Source organism: Ambystoma mexicanum, chromosome 3p (genome assembly GCF_040938575.1).
Source record: "Ambystoma mexicanum isolate Mex_15411 chromosome 3p, UKY_AmexF1_1, whole genome shotgun sequence".
Taxonomy (NCBI): domain Eukaryota; kingdom Metazoa; phylum Chordata; class Amphibia; order Caudata; family Ambystomatidae; genus Ambystoma; species Ambystoma mexicanum.
Window position 1 is genome coordinate 219203203 of NC_090925.1, and position 21524 is coordinate 219224726.

Here is a 21524-nt window from a genome sequence, read left to right on the forward strand (position 1 = left end):
GTGGCTGGGGGGTGGGGGTGCAGGGAGACATGAGTTGGACATGGGTGGGGGCCTGGTGTAGGCTGCCCCTGCACTGCTGGGGGGTGGGGGTGGTGGTAGACATGAGTGGGGGCCTGGTGGAGGCTGCCCCTGGTGGCTAGGGGGTGGGGGTGCAGGGAGACATGAGTTGGACATGGGTGGGGGCCTGGTGGAGGCTGCCCCTGCACTGCTGGGGGGTGGGGGTGATGGGAGACATGAGTGGGGGCCTGGTGGAGGCTGCCCCTGGTGGCTGGGGGGTGGGGGTGATAGGGGACATGAGTGGGGGCCTGGTGTAGGCTGCCCCTGCACTGCTGGGGGGTGGGGGTGGTGGGAGACATGAGTGGGGGCCTGGTGGAGGCTGCCCCTGCACTGCTGGTGGGGTGGGGGTGATGGGAGACATGAGTGAGGGCCTGGTGGAGGCTGCCCCTGCACTGCTGGGGGTGGGGGTGCAGGGGGACATGTGTGGGGGCCTGGTGGAGGCTGCCCCTGGTGGCTGGGGGGTGGGGGTGCAGGGAGACATGTGTTGGACATGAGTGGGGGCCTGGTGTAGGCTGCCCCTGCACTGCTGGGGGGTGGGGGTGCAGGGGGACATGAGTGGGGGCCTGGTGGAGGCTGCCCCTGGTGGCTCGGGGGTGGGGGTGCAGGGAGACATGAGTTGGACATGGGTGGGGGCCTGGTGTAGGCTGCCCCTGCACTGCTGGGGGGTGGGGGTTGTGGTAGACATGAGTGGGGGCCTGGTGGAGGCTGCCCCTGGTGGCTAGGGGGTGGGGGTGCAGGGAGACATGAGTTGGACATGGGTGGGGGCCTGGTGGAGGCTGCCCCTGCACTGCTGGGGTGTGGGGGTGATGGGAGACATGAGTGGGGGCCTGGTGGAGGCTGCCCCTGGTGGCTGGGGGGTGGGGGTGATAGGGGACATGAGTGGGGGCCTGGTGGAGGCTGCCCCTGCATTGCTGGGGGGTGGGGGTGGTGGGAGACATGAGTGGGGGCCTGGTGGAGGCTGCCCCTGCAGTGCTGGGGGGTGTGGGTGATGGGAGACATGAGTGGGGGCCTGGTGGAGGCTGCCCCTGCACTGCTGGGGGGTGGGGGTGCAGGGGGACATGTGTGGGGGCCTGGTGGAGGCTGCCCCTGGTGGCTGGGGGGTGGGGGTGCAGGGAGACATGAGTTGGACATGGGTGGCGACCTGGTGGAGGCTGCCCCTGCACTGCTGGGGGGTGGGGGTTATGGGAGACATGAGTGGGGGCCTGGTGGAGGCTGCCCCTGCACTGCAGGGGGGTGGGGGTGGTGGGAGACATGAGTGGGGGCCTGGTGTAGGCTTCCCCTGCACAGCTGGGGGGTGGGGGTGATGGGAGACATGAGTGGGGGCCTGGTGGAGGCTGCCCCTGCACCGCTGGGGGTGGGGGTGATGGGAGACATGAGTGGGGGCCTGGTGGAGGCTGCCCCTGGTGGCTGGGGGGTGGGGCTGATAGGGGACATGAGTGGGGGCCTGGTGGAGGGTGCCCCTGATGGCTGTGGGGTGGGGGTGATGGGAGACATGAGTGGGACATGAGTTGGGGCCTGGTGGAGGCTGCCCCTGCACTGCTGGGGGTGGGGGTGGTGGTAGACATGAGTGGGGGCCTGGTGGAGGCTGCCCCTGGTGGCTGGGGGTGGGGGTGGTGGGAGACATGAGTGGGGGCCTGGTGGAGGCTGCCCCTGCACTGCTGGGGGGTGGGGGTGATGGGAGACATGAGTGGGGGCCTGGTGGAGGCTGCCCCTGCACTGCTGGGGGGTGGGGTGGTGGGAGACATGAGTGGGGGCCTGGTGGAGGCTGCCCCTGCACTGCTCGGGGGTGGGGGTGGTGGGAGACATGACTGGGGGCCTGGTGGAGGCTGCCCCTGGTGACTGGGGGGTGGGGGTGGTGGGAGACATGAGTGGGGGCCTGGTGGAGGCTGCCCCTGCACTGCTGGGGGTGGGGGTGATGGGAGACATGAGTGGGGGCCTGGTGGAGGCTGCCCCTGGTGGCTGGGGGGTGGGGGTGGTGGGTGACATAAGTGTGGGCCTGGTGGAGGCTGCCCCTGCACTGCTGGGGGGTGGGGGTGCAGGGGGACATGAGTGGGGGTGTGGTGTAGGCTGCCCCTGCACTGCTGGGGGGTGGGGGTGAAGGGGGACATGTGTGGGGGCCTGGTGGAGGCTGCCCCTGGTGGCTGGGAGGTGGGGGTGATGGGAGACATGAGTTGGACATGAGTGGGGGCCTGTTGGAGGCTGCCCCTGCACTGCTGGGGGGTGGGGGTGCAGGGGGACATGAGTGGGGGCCTGGTGGAGGCTGCCCCTGGTGGATGGGGGGTGGGGGTGCAGGGAGGCATGAGTTGGACATGAGTGGGGGCCTGGTGTAGGCTGCCCCTGCACTGATGGGGGTTGGGGGTGCAGGGGGACATGAGTGGGGGCCTGGTGGAGGCTGCCCCTGGTGGCTGGGGGTGGGGGTGCAGGAAGACATGAGTTGGACATAGGTGGGGGCCTGGTGGAGGCTGCCCCTGCACTGCTGGGGGGTATGGGTGATGGGAGACATGAGTGGGGGCCTGTTGGAGGCTGCCCCTGCACTGCTGGGGGGTGGGGGTGATGGGAGACATGAGTGGGGGCCTGGTGGAGGCTGCCCCTGGTGGCTGGGGGTGATAGGGGACATGAGTGGGGGCCTGGTGGAGGGTGCCCCTGGTGGCTGTGGGGTGGGGGTGATGGGAGACATGAGTGGGACATGAGTGGGGGCCTGGTGGAGGCTGCCCCTGGTGGCTAGTGGGTGGGGGTGCAGGGAGACATGAGTTGGACATGGGTGGGGGCCTGGTGTAGGCTGCCCCTGCACTGCTGGGGGGTGGGGGTTGTGGTAGACATGAGGGGGGGCCTGGTGGAGTCTGCCCCTGGTGGCTAGGGGGTGGGGGTGCAGGGAGACATGAGTTGGACATGGGTGGGGGCCTGGTGGAGGCTGCCCCTGCACTGCTGGGGTGTGGGGGTGATGGGAGACATGAGTGGGGGCCTGGTGGAGGCTGCCCCTGGTGGCTGGGGGGTGGGGGTGATAGGGGACATGAGTGGGGGCCTGGTGGAGGCTGCCCCTGCATTGCTGGGGGGTGGGGGTGGTGGGAGACATGAGTGGGGGCCTGGTGGAGGCTGCCCCTGCACTGCTGGGGGGTGTGGGTGATGGGAGACATGAGTGGGGGCCTGGTGGAGGCTGCCCCTGCACTGCTGGGGGGTGGGGGTGCAGGGGGACATGTGTGGGGGCCTGGTGGAGGCTGCCCCTGGTGGCTGGGGGGTGGGGGTGCAGGGAGACATGAGTTGGACATGGGTGGGGGCCTGGTGTAGGCTGCCCCTGCACAGCTGGGGGGTGGGGGTGATGGGAGACATGAGTGGGGGCCTGGTGGAGGCTGCCCCTGCACCGCTGGGGGTGGGGGTGATGGGAGACATGAGTGGGGGCCTGGTGGAGGCTGCCCCTTGTGGCTGGGGGGTGGGGGTGATAGGGGACATGAGTGGGGGCCTGGTGGAGGGTGCCCCTGATGGCTGTGGGGTGGGGGTGATGGGAGACATGAGTGGGACATGAGTTGGGACCTGGTGGAGGCTGCCCCTGCACTGCTGGGGGGTGGGGGTGGTGGTAGACATGAGTGGGGGCCTGGTGGAGGCTGCCCCTGGTGGCTGGGGGTGGGGGTGGTGGGAGACATGAGTGGGGGCCTGGTGGAGGCTGCCCCTGCACTGCTGGGGGGTGGGGGTGATGGGAGACATGAGTGGGGGCCTGGTGGAGGCTGCCCCTGCACTGCTGGGGGGTGGGGTGGTGGGAGACATGAGTGGGGGCCTGGTGGAGGCTGCCCCTGCACTGCTCGGGGGTGGGGGTGGTGGGAGACATGACTGGGGGCCTGGTGGAGGCTGCCCCTGGTGACTGGGGGTGGGGGTGGTGGGAGACATGAGTGGGGGCCTGGTGGAGGCTGCCCCTGCACTGCTGGGGGGTGGGGGTGATGGGAGACATGAGTGGGGGCCTGGTGGAGGCTGCCCCTGGTGGCTGGGGGGTGGGGGTGGTGGGTGACATAAGTGTGGGCCTGGTGGAGGCTGCCCCTGCACTGCTGGGGGGTGGGGGTGCAGGGGGACATGAGTGGGGGTGTGGTGTAGGCTGCCCCTGCACTGCTGGGGGGTGGGGGTGAAGGGGGACATGTGTGGGGGCCTGGTGGAGGCTGCCCCTGGTGGCTGGGAGGTGGGGGTGATGGGAGACATGAGTTGGACATGAGTGGGGGCCTGGTGGAGGCTGCCCCTGCACTGCTGGGGGGTGGGGGTGCAGGGGGACATGAGTGGGGGCCTGGTGGAGGCTGCCCCTGGTGGATGGGGGGTGGGGGTGCAGGGAGGCATGAGTTGGACATGAGTGGGGGCCTGGTGGAGGCTGCCCCTGGTGGCTGGGGGGTGGGGGTGGTGGGAAACATGAGTGGGGGCCTGGTGGAGGCTGCCCCTGCACTGCTGGGGGGTGGGGGTGCAGGGGGACATGAGTGGGGGCCTGGTGTAGGCTGCCCCTGCACTGCTGGGGGGTGGGGGAGCAGGGGGACATGTGTGGGGGCCTGGTGGAGGCTGCCCCTGGTGGCTGGGGGGGTGGGGGTGCAGGGAGACATGAGTTGGACATGGTTGGGGGCCTGGTGGAGGCTGCCCCTGCACTGCTGGGGGGTGGGGGTGCAGGGGGACATGAGTGGAGGCCTGGTGGAGGCTGCCCCTGGTGGCTGGAGGGTGGGGGTGCAGGGAGACATGAGTTGGACATGAGTGGGGGCCTGGTGTAGGCTGCCCCTGCACTGCTGGGGGGTGGGGTGCAGGGGGACATGAGTGGGGGCCTGGTGGAGGCTGCCCCTGGTGGCTGGGGGGTGGGGGTGCAGGGAGACATGAGTTGGACATGGGTGGGGGCCTGGTGGAGGCTGCCCCTCACTGCTGGGGGGTGGGGGTGGTGGGAGACATGAGTGAGGGCCTGGTGGAGGCTGCCCCTGCACTGCTGGGGGGTGGGGGTGATGGGAGACATGAGTGGGGGCCTGGTGGAGGCTGCCCCTGCACTGCTGGGGGGTGGGGGTGATGGGAGACATGAGTGGGGGCCTGGTGGAGGCTGCCCCTGGTGGCTGGGGGTGGGGGTGATAGGGGACATGAGTGGGGGCCTGGTGGAGGGTGCCCCTGGTGGCTGTGGGGTGGGGGTGATGGGAGACATGAGTGGGACATGAGTGGGGGCCTGGTGGAGGCTGCCCCTGGTGGCTGGGGGGTGGGGGTGCAGGGAGACATGAGTTGGACATGAGTGGGGGCCTGGTGGAGACTGCCCCTGCACTGCTGGGGGGTGGGGGTGGTGGTAGACATGAGTGGGGGCCTGGTGGAGGCTACCCCTGGTGGCTGGGGGGTGGGGGTGGTGGGAGACATGAGTGGGGGCCTGGTGGAGGCTGCCCCTGCACTGCTGGGGGGGTGGGGGTGCAGGGGGACATGAGTGGGGGCCTGGTGTAGGCTGCCCCTGCACTGCTGGGGGGTGGGGGTGGTGGTAGAAATGAGTGGGGGCCTGGTGGAGGCTGCCCCCGGTGGCTGGGGGGTGGGGGTGCAGGGAGACATGAGTTGGGCATGGGTGGGGGCCTGTTGGAGGCTGCCCCTGCACTGCTGGGGGTGGGGGTGATGGGAGACATGAGTGGGGGCCTGGTGGAGGCTGCCCCTGGTGGCTGGGGTGTGGTGGTGACAGGGGACATGAGTGGGGGCCTGGTGGAGGCTGCCCCTGCACTGCTGGGGGGTGGGGGTGGTGGGAGACATGAGTGGGGGCCTGGTGGAGGCTGCCCCTGCACTGCTGGGGGGTGGGGGTGGTGGGAGACATGAGTGGGGGCCTGGTGGAGGCTGCCCCTGCACTGCTGGGGGGTGGGGTGATGGGAGACATGAGTGGGGGCCTGGTGGAGGCTGCCCCTGGTGGCTGGGGGGTGGGGGTGATAGGGGACATGAGTGGGGGCCTGGTGGAGGGTGCCCCTGGTGGCTGGGGGTGGGGGTGATGGGAGACATGAGTGGGACATGAGTGGGGGCCTGGTGGAGGCTGCCCCTGGTGGCTGGGGGTTGGGGGTGCAGGGAGACATGAGTTGGACATGAGTGGGGGCCTGGTGGAGGCTGCCCCTGGGGGTTGGGGGGTGGGGGTGATAGGGGACATGAGTGGGGGCCTGGTGGAGGCTGCCCCTGCACTGCTGGGGGGTGGGGGTGATGGGAGACATGAGTGGCGGCCTGGTGGAGGCTGCCCCTGCACTGCTGGGGGGTGGGGGCGGTGGGAGACATGAGTGGGGGCCTGGTGGAGGCTGCCCCTGCACTGCTGGGGGGTGGGGGTGGTGGGAGACATGAGTGGGGGCCTGGTGGAGGCTGCCCCTGGTGGCTGGGGGTGCAGGGGGACATGCATTGGTGGGCAGTAGTGCAAGGTGACATGTGGGTTGGCTGGGGGGCATGGCCATGGTGGATGGGGTGCCTGCAGGACATGTGCAGGGTAGTCCCCTGTGGTGTGGGCCACCTGCAGGGGCCGTGGAGGGTGTAGAGGGAACACCTCGGAGGACCCACACGTGCAATTCACGTGTGGTGCTCCCCGCGCACCCCTGTAATACACGTACCCTGATGGAATTGCGTGTGATACTTCCTGCGCACCCCTGAAATACACGTACCCTGCTGCTTTTGCGTGTGATACTTCCCGCGCACCCCTGTAATACAGGTACCCTGATGGAATCGCGTGTGATACTTTCTGCGCCCCCCTGAAATACACGTACCCTGCTGATTTTGCGTGTGATACTTCCCACGCACCCCTGAAATACACGTACCCTGCTGCTTTTGCGTGTGATACTTCCCGCGCACCCCTGGAACACACGTACCCTGCTTTTTTTGCGTGTGATACTTCCCGCGCACCCCTGGAATACACGTACCCTGATGGAATCGTGTGTGATACTTCCCGCGCACCCCTGAGATACACGTACCCTGCTGCTTTTGCGTGTGATACTTCCCGCGCACCCCTGAAATACACGTACCCTGCTGTTTTTGCGTGTGTTACTTCCCACGCACCCCTGATGCACACGTACACAGGACAATCGCTTGTGGAACTTCCCGCGAACCACTGAAATACATGTTCCCCGCTTGGCGTTTGCTGTTTGCCAGCCCTGTGAACTGGTCCAGGGTTAGCGCAGCCCTTTGCGATGATTTGGGGATTTTGAAGGCTTTTGCTTGCGCGAGGGCGTTCTTGGGGGCTTAACTGGCGCTGCTGCAGGGTCGCTGCGCCACTCTGCGCCACTGCTGGTTTCGGAGGCTAAAATCCATGAATACGCTGTGCGATGAAAAGGATTTTTTCGCACGCGGCTGGCGCAGTGTATCGCACGGGGACACTGTGCGCCAGCCGCGTGCGCCATTTTTGTGCGAATTTCTATGAATTACCCTGTTAACCTTTCCTGCAATGGGTTTCAAAACATTCCATTTGCAATAATGCCCAGAGTTCTTCCAACATTTGCCTTGAACTTCACAACTTATCTTGGCAGAGTATGAGCTTCTGTCACATCTGTTTTTATCACATAATGGAGAAACATGTACACAGCTGTCTACATTTAAAATGTACAGTGCAGCACCTGGAAAAACTGACTTACCCACCCTACACTATCTGATCACAAATCATTTGCTCATGCTCACCTCAATTAACTGAACTTACCAAGAATAATAGTTGATGGTGCGTGTGTCCTGAACTGCTCACAATCCCAGTCTAGGTGCCAGACAGAAGAATTCTTTATCTGGTTCACTCCCTCAGTGCTTGTAAAGATCACACAGAGTTCTCTGACAGCCTTCCTGCTACATTCTTCTAACAGGGTCAGCCAAAGAATAAGTCCTGAGACTGCAAACTCTTCTGAGACAACTGTCAGCCCAGGAGCCCGAGAGAGAGAGCCAGCCCTCCTGCACCATGCTACTTAAACCCTCTGAACTAAGACTGCCCATAATGTAAATCTTACTTTAAAAAGATATAGGGAAGCCTGCCTCTTACATTGACATCGTTCCATCAGAACCACATTCTTTTGTCAACCCCCCTCAAGCACGTGATTATTCCAAGCTGCATGGAATGGCATCAACACTGATGAGAGAGATACATTTCCCTTGCACTGCTTTCCAATTTTGCAAACTTAACAATGGCTAATTTCAAGCCACACGAGGACAGCAAAACGGATATACTTTCATGTTTATTCTTCCTGCATTTTGAAATAACTGATGACAGTACAAATGCCTGAACATTCAGTTATCAATCTGCACCAAAGTTTGTACACAACTGATCAGCTCGGAATGTTAATAGGGAATATGTTATAGGTTAGATGGATAAGGTAAGCAAGTCCCCTCAAGTCCCGCTTTGACGCGGGTGACTGCTGTAATTTACTGCATCTTTGGACACGTTTTCCTGGATTCCAGAACACGTCTCTTTCTAAGGACTTCAGCTCCCACAAGGCTTTGCTGCATTTCTGAAGCATTTTGGGGCCAGGACTATAATGCGCGCACCCAAGCAAGTCCCCTCAAGTGCCACTTTGCCGTGGGAGACTGCTGTGATTTACTGCATCTTTGGACGCGTTTTCACGGATCACCAACATTCATATATATGGACTTAAACTAGCACTAAAGTGCTAAAATAACAGCTAAATCCTTGTGTTTTATATTCTTAGGCTTTGCTGCATTTCTGAAGCATTTTGGGGCGGGACTATAAAACCTGTAGTGCGCGCGCACGCACGAGCGAACCCAAGGAAGTCCCCTCAAGTCCCGCTTTGCCGCTTAGCCGCGGAGTTGCAGTTTTGTGGCCAGGGCTCCTTTTGATTTTATGCTTAATTTTGTGTTATTTATATGCTAAATGCTTGGCTTTTCTAAATATTGTTGATTTCTTGTTCGTTGTTTATTTTATTTATCATTTCATGAGCTTGTAAGTATTGGAAACAAGCACATCTCAAATTGCAGGTTTTAGCGTGTCAATTGTACACTTTGAATTGCGCTAGTGCCTTCTAACTAATATCGAGCTGAATTGCTGACATGAGTCTAGTGCCTTATACGCTTAAATCTAATATGCCGAATTGAACTTTACAAATAAGTTTGCCCTTGACACCTAGTGTAACAAAACTGAAAAACAATCTAAAAAAGTAATTACATCTACTTCAATTACACTCACGACGGGTGCTAAAACTAAAATAAGACCAAAAACTCCAACTACGAGTAAAGACATTAGACAATTTTGTCCTGCTCTCAAAAATACACCACAAAAGAACATCAATTCGACTCCTCAAAAGGATCATCTTTCTGAAATCGTTATGCCCGTTCAGCTGAATTGTGATACTGGCTCTGTGAATAGCGCTCCAAAGCATGATGAAATACAATTACCTTTGAAACCGATAATCTTGGATATAGCGACGTCATTGTCACAAGGTATACCATCATCAAATATTGAGATGTCTGTCAAGGAATCAGAGTCTCAGGAGGAATCCTTGATATCTGACAATACCATGCTACAAACACTTAAACAAGCAGAACAAGATAAGATTTTGAAACCACAATTGGATCAAATTGAAGAAATATCAGAGACTGAAAATAATGAAAACAATGAAGACGTTTTCACTGAGGTGTACTCTCATACTGTGACTAGAGGAAAGAGCATGTCGCCAAGAACTTCGGCCACTGATTACCATCAATGTTGCTCAATGGACTCGTCTATCTCTGTAGCTGCCTCTTATATACTTCCTACACCAAGTTACCGTGGGTCTTCGCGAGAAAAGGAAACTATACCAGCAACTTCAGGGCTCTTTGAAGTTAGACTGATGGCGGTGAATACTACGATTCAAAGCTTATTCAAGCTTTTTGAAACACTTGACCATAAAATCAACCTTCAATCTGAAAAGATTGAACAGATCTCCTCTTGGATCCAAGCTCATCCAATTCAAAGGGAGAGGTCCCAACATGAAACTTCAACTGTGAATGATTTGTCGAGAAGTGTGGAAATTTTGACAATTCCTGCTACAGCTCTCACTAGTCTTCCTGCTTTTGAGCGTATCATTTGCCCAATTGAAGCAGACGCTCCAATCTCTGTCGAGTTAAACTCCTCTTGGGTAAGCATTGATAACAACTCGACAACAGATAACCAACAGAATAAGAAAACGACCTATGAGGTGTTTGATAAACGTCCTCGCCCCAAAGGCAAAGCCAGACACCTCATTACCAAACCATTTCAACCTTCAAAAAAATCCAGTAAAACTGCAATACATGCAGTTTGTATACCAACTGTAGATTTGACTGGCCCAACGAAGAGTGTTGCTGAACCATTGCGGGAACCTACTTTATTGATTGAAAACATATCTTCTTCAAAGCAACCACAGAGTCAATCACAACAACCGACAAATCATCCTCCATTAAATCAATTGGTTACGGCACTGGACATAGAGAATCAGATTTCTCACACCCAATTAACCCAAATAAGATTCTGCGAGGAGGACAGGACAAAGTTTGTTGCTACATCGATGATAGCACAACACGCTTCTGCCATAAAACATCATCAATACCAAAGTGATGAAATAAAAACTGCAGTGGATGCTTATCTGCTTCAACGGTCTAATGAACTGAGGAATCTGGCATCGTTAAAAGAAAATCAACCACACGCTGGGCACTCAAATTCACAAGCTGACTCTTCTAATGAACCTCAACAAGATCTCCACCATGTGAGTGATACAGAAGAATTAAATCAATCTGCTCTTAAGAAATTGGATGTTTCTACGCCTCGATGGGTAGAGCCTTCCATTGCGACGAGCAATGAACAGAATGAGGCCATTAAGTCCGCGATTGAAAATTATTTTTCAAATCATTTACAGATGCTGAAGGGCCGCTCTTGTCCGAGTGAAAAACAACAAAAAGTCACTTTCGCTGATGATCATGTCTTGGCTCAGGACTCATCCTTGCGGCAGAAAATGCATAATCTGTCAAAAGAAGCTTCTCCCAAAACCCAGAGTGTGGTTGCTGGAACATTAACTAAACAGCAAAAAATAGATTTAAAAAGAAAAAAGGCATTTGTTAACTACCACACTTTAATACTAAAATGCTGTGCAGCTCCACACCCGCAATATGATCTATCCAGAGCAAGTGTCCTTAACATCCTCAACGATGTTCCAGAGTTAGGAGATCTAACTTCATCAGATATTGATCAAGTTGAATTTATCTGTGACATGAACTTGGCGATTGTGCGACTGTGGATGAAATCTGGCCTAGTAATTAATTCATTATGGCAAGTTAGAATGGAACTTTTCAAAATGGGCTTCCTGCTGGCCCAAGATCTGGAAAGGAAAAACTGTGAGATCATGAATGAAACACAAATCAGTGCTAAAACAACTAATACAGAATGCCGATGTATCCATTGCATTGATGAACGAACTGCTTCAGAGTATCCACCCACACCTCATGCATAACCATCATTGCAACAAATTGTGACCAGGAACCATTCCAGCGTTTTGACATTAGTAAGCTGGAACATGAGGGGCTAGTCTCATCTAATATCGGAACAGAATAAAAGCCTTATCGAAGCAGATATTGTAGCCCTGCAAGAAACTTGGTTAACCCCAATCCCAATATGGGATAATCATGAAATTTCCATCATTCCAGCAGTTACAGCACAGAAAGGGCGACATATGGCTGGCCACTTAGTTGCCACAAAATTGAGTTCACGATTGAAATTACACCCATGGGCCAGTCCAAACGGCTATATTCAATTGGTGAAAATTACGTTTGACTCTCACAATGTGGCATTAATCAATTTATATAGAAATCCTGTAGCCATATTGGATAGTCTCTTTTACAAAGATCTATCAGATATATTTGAACTGATTGCTAAAACAAAGGAAATATCAATTATACTAGTTGGAGATCTGAATCTCGATAACATTAAACCTTTCAAAGGGAAAAAGACCGAAGAAATTAATAAATGGACCGCCTTCATGACACACATGGGCATGAGAATGGCCAATGGTTCACTTCCTGGCGACATTCCATCTCAGGTGACATGGCAGAGAGGATCCTCAACAAGCACTATCGATTATATATACTTATCGGAGGCCCTATTTATGCTGGCAACCAATTTTAAGATCATAAAACAATCGAAGAGTGACCACCATATGTTAACCTGGCCAACGAATGTCTATGACAATCAACGTGAAAAACAATGGATGCTCCAAACATTAACCACAAACAACGCAAAAACTCGTTTCAAATGGTCTCCGAAGAACTTGACCTCGCTTCACGAAACATTAATGTTCCAAGACGAATCTCAGCATCTAAATTCATATGTGGAGGCGTTGGCCCCATTCAAAAATCTGTATTTTCCAATGAAAAGATCATATGTCCATGCTTTTGATCTATTAATGCTTCAGAAAAAAAAGGAATATCGCAAGGCATTAAGGATGACTAATCACCTCACATGGACTGAGAGAACCAAAAGCCGTAAGATAATTAAAACACGATATAGGAATTGGGTAAGATCTCAGAAAGCTAAACTGTTCCAACAGGATGGACAGGCATATTTAGCAGCAACATCGAACAAAAATGCCACACAAATCTGGCAATTATTAAATGCAAATGCTAACATCAATAACCTACAGGCCCAATTAAACGGAGTTGCTGAAAATCCGTGGATAATACACTTTACGACATTATATGCTGACAAATCTTTTGAAGTGTATCAATATAAAAAACAACCCTCCAACTCCTGGTATTTGGAATGTTCGGTTGATATATTAGAAGATCTAATATCAAAGTTCGCCACCTCAGCTGTCACTGGCCCTGATGGCATCACCAACTATATGCTAAAACAACAACCTAAACATTGGCCCAAAATCCTGAATAATATCTTTCAGCATATTCTCAAGTACAAGAAAATCCCAGATTCCTGGCGTATCTCTGTAATTGTCCCAATATTCAAAAATGGAGATCGTGGAGTACCAGCGAATTATCGGCCAATAGCCCTTCTGGATTCTCCAGGTAAAATCTTTAATCGCCTGGTTCTATGGGACTTTAACAGATGGTCACAAGATAGTAATTGCTGTGATCGCAATCAGACGGGCTTTGTTCATGGTCTTGGAACAGCAGTTAATCTTATGATTCTCAACTCATTAAAAGCGCAAGCGCTATCTACAAAAACATCTTTGTTTTTTGCATTTATAGATCTAAATGCAGCTTTTGATTCAGTTTCAAGATTGAAGCTTATTGAAAAACTCGTCAAAGCCCAGTGCCCACAAGACCTAATTGATATTATTTTTGATCTACATTCTTCGACGTGAATTCAGGTCCGGCTATCCACGATGGGCTTGTTATCTGCGGTTATTGGAACTTCGAGAGGGCTGAAACAGGGATGTATTCTTGAGTCGGCTCTCTTTAATTTTTTCATCCATGACGTACAAGATATTATCCTTAACACATTTTCTGATTCACCTAAAATGAACTCAACTGTCATTCAAGCGCTATGGTATGCTGACGATCTTGTGCTGATCTCCAAGACTCCGACGGGGTTACAGAAGTTAATATCTGCTCTTGTCACCTATTTTGATGCAAATGAGTTGTTGATGAACTTAAACAAATCTCAGATAGTAGCTGATATTCCTAAACCAACTCATAGAACCAAGTACATCTGGATGGTCAAGAATATCATCTTATACATTGTCTCGCATTATAAATACGTGGGTTCCCAATTTGAAGCAAATTCATCAACTGTGGAACATCAGCAGATATTGCAAAACAAATTGAACTTGGCAATATCACAAACTAAGCTCATTTTGCACAAATTTGGTAAATTTACTATTACTCCTGCATTACATTTTCGGCTACAAAAAGTAACACCGATCTTATTATATGGGTTGGAAGCAAGACCCATTATTAATATTAAAGATTTAGACAAACTGAAAGCCACATTTTGGAGGAAAATATTAAATGTGCCTCAATCAACCCCAGGACCATTGCTGAGATTTGAACTAGGTCTTATCTCGTTGAGTGCAAAATATCATTGGCAATTATGTGCGCTACTCCGAAAATGGCTCCTGAATACAAATGAAGGGTTAATTTTAGCTACATTATCTACATATTTGTTCACTTCTGGACATCGATTTGTACAGAGATGGACAAAATATGTTTATCAGGTTATGATCTTGGCTGAGGTTGACCTAGAAACCCTTATTCAGAACCCGGTACGAGCAACAAAGAAAATCTTTTTCCATGATTGGATCAAGACTCGTGCCTTATGCCTACAATATAAGCACTCGCCAAGTCATTATGTTGATAAAAAAATGGGGCGGGTGGAAGTTTATTTGCTGAAGTCTCCTTCACCTCCAGTTCGTATGACTATCTTGAGAATGAGATTGAATCTTTGGCCTACTCGAGATCTCCTGGCCCAACGCAAACAAATTGCCATACAAGAAAACTTTTGCAGATTCTGTAGGGTGTCATCACAGAAAGAAACATTAGAACATATGATTATTTAATGTGTAGCCCTATGCTCTTTAAGAAATAAGTCAAATGAGAAGCACATGCTGATAGTTGCAAACATTCAGCCAAATCTGAGATGGCCTTTCCTTCTTAATGCTGTTAAGATGAGTATTCTTATTGCATCAGTGAATTTCCTCAATGCTCTTCATTTGCATGACGAATGGAAGATTGTAAAGGAGTAATAGTATAGGTTTCACATAACGAAATTTAGAATGCTTTTCTTCTGTAACCTAGTGTTGTCGTCGGTCTTAAAAATGTCTCCTGAATTGGGGTATAATGTTAAATTGGTTGAGATCTTCCTATTAGAAGAACAATATAACTAAGTTAACACGCTTCCTTTCTGTAACCTAGTATTGATTGATAATTTTATAAGAAATTGTTCATTTTTTATGAAGATGACATTGTTGATAATAATGTAGAATGTTTTCCTTCTGTACTTGTTAATTTTATACTAATTCATTTTGTATGTAAAAATTGTATGATAAATTGAAAAAAAGTTTATTAATTTCAGCTAAAATTTCAATTAAAAAAAACAAAAAAAAAGTATATGTTAGTTTTACGGCCCACAACAGTTCAGTCCATGACTGTGATATTGAGTAAAATCCATGTTGTGCAGTATCAATTTTGAATTCATCTTTTAGTTGGCATGTGCTTTATGTAATCACAGTATTGACATCTACTAGATGCAGCATGCGTCTCACACATGAGTCTCACACTCTTACTAGTCAGTCTTCCCTCTGGTCTCTGGGTCCACCTTCATGCCTCCTGACCTCACCTCTCCAATCCACGCTCTGCCTTTCAATTGCTTCACTTTTGCACTTTGGGTCTACTGCTTCTAGCCTCCCTCCTCCCAATGGTTACAGTGCTCTTCTGACTCTGTGGGTCAATGTGTGCCTGGCTTTCCCCCCAAGGGGCTGGGTGCACAGGTTAAAAGGTTTTAATAACCCTCTACGCCCCCAAACCTTTTTCAGCATGGTTTTTGTAACAGTCTCTGATGGCTTCTCTGACGATTCTCTGGCATACAGTGGGTCTGAAAATTCGTTTTTCCATTACCGTGTGAGTTACTTGGCTTTCTGAAGCTCTGAGTGCTGGTCCAAGTTTGTGTCATTTGCTCTGTTGGTCCTAGAAGCATTCTGGAGTCCAGTTTCTGCAAGAGTTTCTGCAAGAGTGTCTGCAAGAGAAACAAGAGAACACTAGCCAGAAACAAGACTAGCAGCAATCACCTTCATGGCAACCATAGAGGGGGTTTAGGGAGTGTCTCCCTACTTTACAGGGTTAAGTCCCTGGCCCTGTTACACCTGACTTATGCTCTCCCCCTGAATTCCAGGTGAAATATAGAAATATGAATTGCCACAAAACTTTGTAGGGGGTATTTTTGCTCCTTTAAGTGGGAATGTTCTTTAACTGAAAGCTCTACAAATGAAATTACCATCCCGACCTAACCTCCACTCGGACTACTGGGCCATGGTTGAATCTAAAATGTCCAGTAGCCATACATTTAACATACTTGCTGCAAATGTTAGTGCGGGGGTCTGCACCCATTGCCTTTCTACCCTTTTTGGACTACAACTCCCATCCCCCTTAGCCAGCACAGTGCACAGTCAATGGGACAGGACTATGGGAGCTGGAGGCCAAAACATTTGGCGAGCCACTGGTTGCAAACGCCTGATGTCAGAGAATAACATCTTGCACAGCGTGAACATGTGAAACTGTGATTAAAAACAGATTTTAAAAGTAGGTGATTGGATGAAAGATTCCATAATATCAGCTGAGAGGAGTCTTAGGAACAGGTAAATAATTCATTTTTGCATGTTATTAGGCACACAGCGGCAAGTGTTTTCGGGTGCAGCCCATGTAATTTCCTAATGTTTGCCAGATCCTGATCTCTTGGTGACTGCCACTCTCTGTTCTCCTCAGGTATGCCCCGAAGACCTCCACCCCACAGTCTCATGCTGACAGATGTCACTTCTGCCAGTCTGGTGGCTTCCTGGGCCCGCTCTGGGAGGCCAGCTCTGAAGTACGAGGTGCATCTTGGCGCGCCAGGAGGCGTCTCTCGTTCGGTCACGGTGCCGGGACATGTTCAGATGGTTGTCCTGCAAGGCCTGAAGCCGGATATTCTCCATTCTGTCTGCATCCGAGCCGTCTACAAAAGAGGGAGCAGCGGGGGCCTTTGCGCCAAGGAGAAGACCAAGTCAGGTGAGGATGAGACAGAGACAGGAAGAAGAAAGGGTGAAAGTAAACATTGAAAAGTGAGACATGGGCGTGGCAAATAGACAAAGAAGTGATGAATGCACCTTGTGATAAGATTGAGAGCAAAGAACTGTAAATGTGATAACGAGACAAAGGTGAAATGAGAAGTGGTCGAAGTGTACCCTGCTGGCCTGCCCCCAATCTCCAAAAACCCCATTGCACCGCCCCCTCCCACACACAATTTAAACCCCCAAACAAACACACAATGAAGTGCAAGCTTCAACTTCTTCCTACACTTTTATTTCAAAACTAAACCATTCCAGAACGGTTTCTTTTAACAAAAATAAAAAGTATTGGAGTACCTCTCCCAACTGCTCCCGCCCACTTCTACCTCTGTAAATGAGGGAAGATACATCCGCAGGGAATGGAAGGCAAGGAGAAGAAAATGGGAAACAAACCGTTTGGGTCATCCAAGAGAAAGTGGGATAAAGACTCGGATTTGAAGGGGAAGGTAATATTGTTCTTGGGAAAAGCAGATTAGTCTAATGTGATCCCTTTCATGTAACACAAAAGTAGATGTGTCAAACAATACCCAATTCCAGTAGCGCTACATCCAGAAAGTGACATTTGATGCAGTGGCCATCTTGGATATGGATCCCTTGTGGGTGTCTCTCCACCAATCCTTACGCTCGTTGCCCTAATCATGCTGTTAAAACTTTGTTTCTGGTGGGCGGTTCTGCCTGCCCTAACTGATACGGTAGACTGCCTGCCAATCATGCGGATACGTTCAAGATTTGCCCCATTGTCTAGAACATTTGCAAAGTTGTTTATTAAACGTAAAGCGGCACCTCTTGATGTGGTACACCTGTAGAGTCTCAGCACAGAAGATGGCATGTGGTTTGCACAGTTCATACGAAAAACATGTTTTGTTAGATTTTGTATGGTGTTCCAGCATAAATTCAACCTATTCCTTAAGAGATATCATTGTAATTAGTTCTGCTCTTCTGTCTGCCTTTAGACCTTTTCCTCGGTACAGTTCTGGAGCTCATTACGAGTATGGCGGTGCAGGAAAATAGTGTTGGTAACAGAATTACCACCTCTTTTCCCGCACCGCCATACTAGGAGTTTGGAGCAGGAATGGGTGATTTACCTCAAGCAAAATGCTTGAGGTAAATCCTCCCACTTTCCCCTAAAAATTGGCAAAACTGGTGGAAATTCCGCCAGAGATAATTCTGCCAAAATCCCCACTGGAGTCCTATGGACTCCAAATTGATGGGGAGTAACGCCGCAACCACCACTTGTAATCCAAGTGGCGGTGATGATAATTCAGTTGACTTGTATTCTCGCAGATTTACCACCGCAATACCGCCCAACTAGTAATGAGGCTTGTGTCTTGTCAGCGATTGTCATTGACTAAGTTATCAATTACTTTGATGCTGTATACTCTTTTTGGGCCTCATTATAAATTGGGCAGTGCGGTAAAAATGCAGCAGTAATACCATTACTGCCTCATTACCGCAATGCCCAACAATGAGTTTGGTGTCGAGGGTGAGGATTCACCTCCAGCTAGAAGCTGGAGGTAAATCCACTACCTTTCCACCACAATGCAGCAATTACGGAGGAATTAGCACTGGCAGTAATTCCACCAGCGATAATTCCACCAAAATCCCTCATGGAGTCCTATGGACTCCAATTAATGGGGACTAACACCACCTACCACCACTTGTAATCCAGCAGTAATTTCGCGGGACCACGTGACAGTAATTCCGTTTGGTGGTATCTCAGCAGATTAACGGCCGAGATACCAAGATACCACCAAACTTGTAATGAGGCCCTTTGTCTCGTTTAAAATGTACCACTATGAATGCTTCCCTCATTATGGGCGGGTGAATTCCTCCCTACTCCCCATGCAAAAATCTTGGAATATAAACTGAGCAATTGAGATGCAATTACATTTATTGGATTCAACTGGTACACGTGCAGCGTGCCATCATTTTACTGATATTGCCTAAGTAATATATAAGGACTTAAGAAGTAAAACCACGGTATGCAGAATACACTTCTGCTGGAAGACCTTCACTCTTGCCCTTCCTAGATTTAAGCACCTATGTGATGAAATAACTACTGCACTACAGGAGGACAGGGACGAGCAATGGTGTCTAAACTCTTACCCAGCCTAACACCATTACTAAACCAACAGCGATCTCAATCATGAAAGTGAAACAGGCCCCACATGAATGGTATGCCGTCTTCTCCTCTTAGCATAAGCGAGGCCAGCTGGAGGCTATAGTCCTTAGGAAGGTATATGAGCCAGCATGAAGCCTCCACAATAACAATAGTACTGTAATACCAAAATGAAAGAAATGTCCAATCAATGTTCTATAGAAAATAGTTCTGTTTAAGTTTAAGTACTTATCTTTTTAAAAAAGGAGCAGTGTCTAAAATGTTATTAGTACAAATAGGACAAGGCCATGTGGACAATACCACTGTTTTATAACTTTTAAACTTTCTGTAGTGGTTCAACATTGATCTGGGCTTCTTTGAGCATTCAAGTGAGTTGAGTCGGGGTCATCTTCGACTCCACACTCTCCTTGTCTCCTCACATCTCTGACGTCTCTAAGAAGTCACACTACCAGCTGCACCTCCTCAGAGGTATTCTTCCTTTCCTTCCCCCAGAAGCTCACTGTCTCCGGAGCTCTGGTTCTCTCTAGGCTGAACTACTGCAACAGCCTTTTTCTAAATCTGCCTGCCTCTACTCTCCGCCCTCTACAAGTAATCCAAAACATGACTTTGAGACTTGTCCTTGGCCTCAAGCACAGGGATAGTATCTCTCCAGAACTGAAATCTCTGCACTGGCACCCAGTGGCTGCGAGGATTAAGTTCAAAACCCTCTACATTGTCCACAACGTCTTCTGGGGCCTAGGACCTTCAAATCTCTCTTCCTAAATATCTTCCTTCTCGAGCTCTTCCCTCATCCGCCTCCAACTCCCTCAGGGTCAGTCGCTTCTCCAGGCAACGAGTTGGTGGTAGTTCTCTTTCTTCAAACTCCCTCTGGAACAGCCTCCCTGCCTCCCTGAAACTTGAGGAGAACTATCTCCGGTTCCGGAAGCACCTCAAGACCTTCCTCTTTTCTTCTTCTTTCTCTCCTCCTCTCGCCTGCTGAACTTCTGGCCGAAACTGAAACTGTGCTGGTCACCTGGCTACCCTCTGTTCTCGGGCCCAGGTCCCCTCCCCACCAGTTGCACACATGCATTGGCCCCTGGCAACCCTTGCACTCGGTGGCTGTTTCTGTATCCCTACAGCCCCCCACCAGCACTTGGCACCTGATGTCTACACTTACCCTTGACCTTTTCACCAGCTAGCCGCACTTCTTATTTATTGTTTTTATTTATTTTTCTGCCTATCCAATGTACTGCGCTGCCCCTCCCCCTCGCACTTTTCCCCTTCCCCTCTCCCCTGCAATTGCGTGATCTCAATGTCACTTGGCATAGTAAGATCGTGGTCTCAGTCTTCCCTCTGTTGCCCCTCCCTTAGCTCGTTGCGCCTTGAAACTCTTGTGTATAGGCGCGTTATAAATGCCATATTATATCATATCGGGTCAATCGAGCTCTGTTCGACCAACTGTGGAAATGCAATGCTGTTAAGAAAGCAGCAATGCCTTGAGGCTCAAAGCTTGGCTAGCGGTGATGTGCAGGTCCTTGTGGTTCAACGGTTATTATTATTATTATTATTAGGGTATTTATTGAGCACAGACCTTGTTTCGGGAATTAACGGAGTGCTTTACATTCATAGGGGAAGAATAAGGTTAGGGAACAGAGAAACAAAGGAGTGGGGATTTAACAGTAGGGGAAGGAGGGGAATAGTCAGCAATGGATCTATAAGTAACCAGGGGTGGAAACAGTGGGGATCAGTTCACCCAGTCACATGTAACGTGGGGAATAGACAGTGTATGGACCTATGTGTTAGGGAGGAGCCATTCCTTGGAGAGGCAGATCTTAAGCTCCTTCCTGAAATATAGAAGTGAGGGGGCAAGATTGATGTTGATGGGGAAGGGGTTCCAGAGTCTTGTAACACAGACAGAGTAGGCTTCTCTTCTGGCTCTTTCGTTCCTGCAGTAGCGAAATTAAAGGCTGCACATTTCCTTACTTCTGGTGTATCCCAGGGCTCAGGCGATGCTGAGTTTCTCAGTGAGGTAGCTTGGGGACTTCAGGATGACAGCCTTGTATATGATGCAGCAGGATTTGAAAATGATACATGCTGGCAGTGGGAGCCAGTGCAGTTCGATGAGGGTCGGGGTTTTGTGGTCGAATTTGTGTAGTCCTTTGATGAGTCATGCTCTAGCATGCAGGACACAACCCAGGGGAGCCATGGTAGATTCTGGAAGGCCTTCCAAAAGGGCATTGCCACCATCCAGGAGGGAGAGGACCAAGGCTTGGACAGCAGAACTGAAGTTGTTTTCTGAGATGAAAGGCTTCATTCTTGCAGGAGAGAACGTTGGTATGAATGTTTTTGTGTCTTCCTTGCTAGGTGCTGATGGAAGGAGAGGTGTCTGTCGATGTCTAACCCACGGGACTTGACGCAGGTGGCCCGCAGGCTGTGAAGCCCTTGAGGTGCATATCAGAGAGCCAGGTCTGGGTGTCAGGGTGTTCGGTGTTGTTGGTCAGCAGTAGGGATTTAGTCTTGAAGGGGTTGAGCTTCAGGTAAGCACTGGACATCCAAAAGTGGATAAATGAGAGAAAGGGCAATGAGTCTGTAGTTGTGTTCGATGGAGGATATCTTGAGGTACATCTGTGTGTCATCTGCGTTTTAATGGATGTGGATGTTGTATG

General features: G+C 51.2%; 1 protein-coding gene across 1 annotated transcript in view; it reads left to right on the plus strand.

Moving 5' to 3' along the window:
- LOC138580281 (von Willebrand factor A domain-containing protein 1-like) overlaps nucleotides 1-21524 on the plus strand; it is a 241110-nt gene that overhangs the window by 208369 nt on the left and 11217 nt on the right. Inside the window, exon 5 of the mRNA XM_069650694.1 lies at nucleotides 16423-16701. Coding sequence (XP_069506795.1) covers nucleotides 16423-16701 — 279 coding nt within the window. The remainder of the gene's footprint in view (nucleotides 1-16422; nucleotides 16702-21524) is intronic.